General features: G+C 45.8%; 1 protein-coding gene across 3 annotated transcripts in view; it reads left to right on the top strand.

The window, feature by feature from the left end:
- AP3B2 (adaptor related protein complex 3 beta 2 subunit) overlaps window positions 1-5,968 on the top strand; it is a 39,296-nt gene that overhangs the window by 13,781 nt on the left and 19,547 nt on the right. For all 3 annotated transcript variants that reach the window (XM_008062093.2, XM_021714473.1, XM_021714474.1), the window contains 4 exons: window positions 4,825-4,985; window positions 5,215-5,281; window positions 5,377-5,559; window positions 5,643-5,926. In XM_008062093.2, coding sequence (XP_008060284.1) covers window positions 4,825-4,985; window positions 5,215-5,281; window positions 5,377-5,559; window positions 5,643-5,926 — 695 coding nt within the window. The remainder of the gene's footprint in view (window positions 1-4,824; window positions 4,986-5,214; window positions 5,282-5,376; window positions 5,560-5,642; window positions 5,927-5,968) is intronic.

Genomic DNA, 5,968 nt, shown 5'->3' with positions numbered 1-5,968 from the left:
AGGTTTTTTTTTTTTAATTTTAATTTTTCATGTTTTCTGAACCTATAATCATCTGCAAATAAAATGTTCACACACAAAAAAAGAAAACAGGTTTTGCAGTTGATGTGATATGATTTGTCTCTCAGGAAACACAGGCCACTTCTTTTTTTAATAAGAGCTTCTAACCTATCTGTTTAAAAATCAATTCCAGAATTTTGCCAGGGATTACCACCAATTCTACCTGTAATTGTGCAGATTTTCTCTATCTCCATTCTAGAAAATCAGGGTAGCATACATCTTTCTTTAGTGTTCCAGCTCCCCTTCCATTGTCCATCATTCTCCAAGATTATTAGCCCAGGCATACCTCCTTTTATTGCACTTTGCAATTATTGCACTTTTTATAAACTGAAGATTTGAGGCAACCCTATGTCAAGCAAGTCTATAGTGCCATTTTTCCAACAGCATGTATTCACTTTGTGCTTCTGTCACATTATGGTAATTCTTGCAATATTTCAAACTTTTTCATTATTGCTATATCTGTTATGGTGATCAGTGATCTTTGATGTTACCATTGCAATTGTTTTGGGGGTGTCAAACTGTGCCCACATAAGACAGAAAAATTAATTGATAAATGTTGTGTGTGTTCTGACTGCCCCACCAACTGTTTGTTCTCACATCTCTCTTCTTCTTGGGCCTCCCTATTCCCTTAGACACAATATTAAAATTAGGCCAATTGGTCGGGCTCAGTGGTTCAGCCTGTAATCCCAGCACTTTGGGAGGCCAAGGTGAGTGGATTGTCTGAGCCCGCGGATTTGAGACCAGCCTTGGCAACTTGGAAAGACCTCATCTCTACAATAAAAAATAAATTAGCAGGGCATGGTAGTTGTACGCCTATAATTCCGGCTACTTGGAAGGCTGAGGAAGAAGGATTCCCAGACCCCAGCAGGTCGATGCTGGGGTGGCTGTAAGTGTGCCACTGGGTGATGGAGTGAGACTCCAACTCAAAAAAAAACCAAAAAAAACCACGAGGGCAATTAATAACCCTATTATGGCCTCTAAGCATTCAAGTGAAAGGAAGAGTTGCATGTCTCTCACTTTAAATCAAATGTTTAGTAAGGAAGGCACATTGAAAGCTCAGATGGGCCAAAAGCAAGGCCTCTTGCACCAAACAGCCAAGTTGTGAATGCAAAGGAAAACTTCTTGAAGGAAGTTAAAAGTGTTACTCCAGGCCAGGTGCAATGGCTCACATCTGTAATCTCAGCACTTTAGGAGGCAGAGGTGGGAGGACTGCTTGAGCCCAGGAGTTTGAGACCAGCCTGGGCAACATAGCAAGATCTTGTCTCTACAAAAAAAATTAAAAAATTAGCCCAGTGTGGTGGCCAACACTTGTAGTCCCAGTTACCCTTTGGGAGGCTGACACAGGAGAGTTGCTTGAGCCTATATGATCTTGCAACAGAGTGAGACCCTGACTCAAAAAAACAAAGTGCTACTCCCGTGAACACGTGAATGATAAGAAAGGGAAACAGTCTGAGAAAGTTTCAGTGGTGTGGATAGAAGAGGAAACCAATCACAACATTCCCTTAAGCCACAGCTTAATCCAGAGCAAGTCCTAACTCTCTTCAATTCTGTGAAGACTGGGAGAGATGAGGAAATTGCAGAAGAAAAATTGGAAGCCAGTACAGGTTTGTTCATGAGACTTAAGGAAAATGCCATCTCTACATCATAACATAAAAGTGCAAAGTGAAGCAGCAAGTGCTGATGAAGAAGTTCTAGCTAAGATCAGTGATGAAAATGGCTATGCTAAAAACACATTCTCAGTGTGGATGAAACAGTCTTCAGTTGGAAAAAGATGCCATCTAGAACTTTCCTAGTTAGAGAGAAGTCAGTGCCTGGCTTCAAAAAAAAAACAGGCAGCCGGGCTCGGTGGCTCAGCCTGTAATCCCGCGCCTTTGGGAGGCTGAGGTGAGTGGATTGCCTGAGCCCGCGGGTTCAAGACCCACCTGGGCAGCAAGACCTCATCTCTACAATAAATCAAAAAATCAGCTGGGCGTGGTAGCGCATGCCTATAATTCTGGCTACTTGGAAGGCTGAGGTGGAAGGATTGCCGGAGCCCAGCAGGTCGAGGCTGCGGTGGCCAGGAGCGGCCACTGCACTCCAGTCTGGGCGACAGAGTGAGACTACAACTCAAAAAAAACCCAAAAACAAACAAACAAAAAAAAACAGGCTGACTCTCTTGTTAGGGACTAATGCAGCTGGTGACTTTTAGTTGAGGTTAATGCTCATTTACCATTCTGAAAATCCTAGGACCCTTAAGAATTATACTAAATCTGCCTGTGCTCTTTAAGCAGAACAAGAAAGTCAGGATGACAACATATCTGTTTACAACATGGTTTACTGAATTTTTAAAGTTCACTGTTGAGACCTATTACTCAGAAAAAAAGATTCCTTTTCATAATATTATTACTCAATGACCATGCACCTGGTCACCCAAGATCTCTGGTGGAGATGTACAAGGAGATTAATGTTTTTATGCCTGCTAACACAGCACCCATCTGCAACCCATGGATCAATAAGTAATTTCAACTTTCAAGTCTTATTATTTAAAAAATACATTTCTTAGCGCTATAACTGTCATAAGTAGCAATTCCTCTGATGGATCTGGGCAAAGTAAATTGAAAACCTTCAGGGACTGGGCTCAGTGGCTCAGCCTGTAATCCCAGCACTTTGGGAGGCCGAGGCGAGTGGATCACAGGTTCGAGACCAGCCCGGGCAACATGGCAAGACCTCATCTCTACAATAAATAAAAAATTAGCTGGGCATGGTAGTGCGTGCCTGTAGTTCCAGCTATCTGGAAGGCTGAGGTGGAAGGATCGATGGAGCCCAGCTGGTCGACACTAGGGTGGCCGTGAGTATATCACTGCACTCCAGCCTAGGTGACAAAGTGAGACTCCAACAAGAAAGAAAGAAAGAAAGAAAGAAAGAAAGAAAGAAAGAAAGAAGGAAGGAAGGAAGGAAGGAAGGAAGGAAGGAAGGAAGGAAGGAAGGAAGGAAAGAAAGAAGGAAAGAAGGAAAGGAAGAAGGAAAGAAAGAAGGAAAGAAAGAAAGAAGGAAAGAAAGAAGGAAGGAAGGGAGGAAGGAAGGAAGGGAGAGAGGAAGGAAGGAAGGGAGAGAGAAAGAAAGAAAGAAAGAAAGAAAGAAAGAAAGAAAGAAAGAAAGAAAGAAAAGGAAAGAAAGAAGGAAGAGAGAGAGAAAGAGAGAAAGAAAGAAAGAGAAAGCCTTCAGGAAATGATTTACCATTCTAGGTGCCATTGAGAACATTTCATGGGAGAGATCCGAACCTCCAACTCAAAAAAGAAAGAAAGAAAGAAAGAAAGAAAGAGAAAGCCTTCAGGAAATGATTTACCATTCTAGGTGCCATTGAGAACATTTCATGGGAGAGATCCGAACCTTATCAACATTAACAGGAGTTTAAGTGAAGTTGATTCCAGCTCTCATGGATGACTTTGAGGAGTTCAAGACTTCAGTGGAGGAAGTAACTGCAGATGTGGTAGAAATAGCAAGAGAACTAGAAGTGGAACCTGAACATGTAACTGAATTGCTGCAATCTCCTGATAAAACTTGAATGGATGAGGAGTTACTTCTCATGAATGAACAAAGAAACTGGTTTGAGATAGAATCTACTTCTGGTGAGCTGTGAACACTATTTAAATGACAACAAAGGATTTAGAATTACATATACTTACTTGATAAAGCAGTGGCAGGATTTGAGAGGATTGACTCCAATTTTCAAATAAGTTCTCCTGTGGGTAAAAAATGCTATCAAAGAGCATTGCATGCTACAGAGAAATCTTTCATGAAGGGAAGAGTTAACTGATGTTGCCAACTTCATTGTTGTCTTATTTTAAGAAATTGCCATAGCTTCCTCAGTCTTCAGCAACCATCACCCTAATCAGTTAGCAGCCATCAACACCGCAGCAAGATCTTCCACCAGCAAAAAGACTATGACTTGCTGAAGGCTCAGGTGATTGGTGGCATGTTTTTAAGTAATAAAGTACTTTTTAAGTCGGAATGTGCATTTTGTAAAGGCAATGCTATTGCACCCTTATTAGACTACAGTATATTATAACTTTTATATGCACCGGGAAACCAAAAAATTTGTGTGATTTGTTTTAGTGTGATATTTGTTTTATTGCTATGGTCTGGAACCAAACCCACAGTATCTCCTAGGTCTGCCTGTAATTTATAGCTACTGCCATTGCTGCTGCTGCTGATAGTGGGAAGACAATCCTAAGGCCCAGGATCACAATACAGTGTGTCTAATACTTTTATAAAGTCTGTGTAGAATGCAATGGGAGTAAGGAGGAGGCACCTACACACTCATTTTAAACACTGTGGAAGAAGAGCAACTTTTGCATGACTGCTGGGAGGGAGGAGTGTAAAGAGGAACTCTGGAAGGGATATCAGCTTGCATCTGTTAGTCAGTCACCTCAGACATTAACACAAAGATTTCTACTCCCCTGGAAAAAAGAAGTGTTCCAGGAACTTTAGGTTTTCTGAATATTTTCCCCTCTTTTTCAAAGCGAAGCTTGTATACCTAGCCCTGAATTGCACCCCACATCTTTAAAATTAAAATTAAAATTAAAAAAGCAAAGCTGCCCATTGACACACCTGTTCAGGTGTCATATTTCTGCAGCCAGAGCCAGAGCACATGTTCCAGGCTCAGGTCGGGGGCAGGGAAGCAAGAACTGGTGGTGGTAGCTGAGGACAATGACTTCCAAAGGTGTGGCCTCCCCTATGAGGGTGCCTGGTGCCCTCTCATGGTTCTGCCTCCACCTCTCCCCTTAGGACCCCAACCAGCTGATTCGTGCCAGTGCCCTCCGCGTCCTCTCTAGCATCCGTGTGCCCATCATAGTTCCCATCATGATGCTAGCCATCAAGGAAGCTGCCTCAGACATGTCTCCCTATGTGCGGAAAACAGCTGCCCATGCCATCCCTAAACTCTACAGGTATGCTCCAGCCCTGCCCTTTGCTCCTCAGGGGACAGGTTTCTATGCCCCCAACCCACCCTTGGCCTTTCCCAAGTCTTGAGAATTGCTTCTCAGAGAGTTTAAGACAGTTTGGGGTACTGACAGTGAGGACAATAGGGTTGGGGTGCAGGTGGTGAGCATGGCTTGGACAGATACTGGGAAGGCTGCAGGTGGGAGGGGCAGACTCTTTCCACAATTTCTCCCCTAGTTTGGACTCTGACCAGAAGGACCAGCTGATAGAAGTCATTGAGAAGCTTCTAGCCGACAAGACCACGGTGCGTGTATATGGGCACACCGGGATGGGTGGCAGCGGACAGCGGCCCTTCTGCCCTTTGCCTTCACCCTCTCTTTGCCTTTGTCCGTTCTCCAGCTGGTGGCAGGCAGCGTGGTGATGGCTTTCGAGGAGGTATGCCCGGAGCGCATCGACCTGATTCACAAAAACTACCGCAAACTCTGCAACCTGCTGATCGACGTGGAGGAGTGGGGCCAGGTGGTCATCATCAGCATGCTCACTCGCTACGCGCGCACGCAGTTCCTGAGCCCCACTCAAAACGTGAGTGGGCCCCGCGCCCGGGCGGAGCCCGGGTGGGAGGGTCGCCCGGGGAGGCGCCCACAGGCCCATCCCTCCTCCTCCAGGAATCCCTGCTAGAGGAGAACCCGGAGAAAGCCTTCTACGGCTCGGAGGAGGACGAGGCCAAGGGCGCGGGGTCGGAAGAGGCGGCCGCCACGACGCTGCCCGCCCGGAAGCCCTATGTCATGGACCCGGACCACCGGCTGCTCCTGCGCAACACCAAGCCTCTGCTGCAGAGTCGCAGCGCCGCGGTGGTCATGGCGGTGGCGCAGCTGTACTTCCACCTGGCGCCCAAGGCGGAGGTGGGCGTCATCGCCAAGGCGCTTGTGCGCCTGCTGCGCAGCCACAGGTGCGCCCCGGCCCCTCCTGAGCCCCGCCCCGCCCCGCCCCC

This window comes from Carlito syrichta, unplaced genomic scaffold (assembly GCF_000164805.1).
Source record: "Carlito syrichta isolate Samal-C Ts95f unplaced genomic scaffold, Tarsius_syrichta-2.0.1 Scaffold305654, whole genome shotgun sequence".
Lineage (NCBI taxonomy): Eukaryota > Metazoa > Chordata > Mammalia > Primates > Tarsiidae > Carlito > Carlito syrichta.
This window is presented reverse-complemented; position numbering and strand designations above follow the sequence as displayed.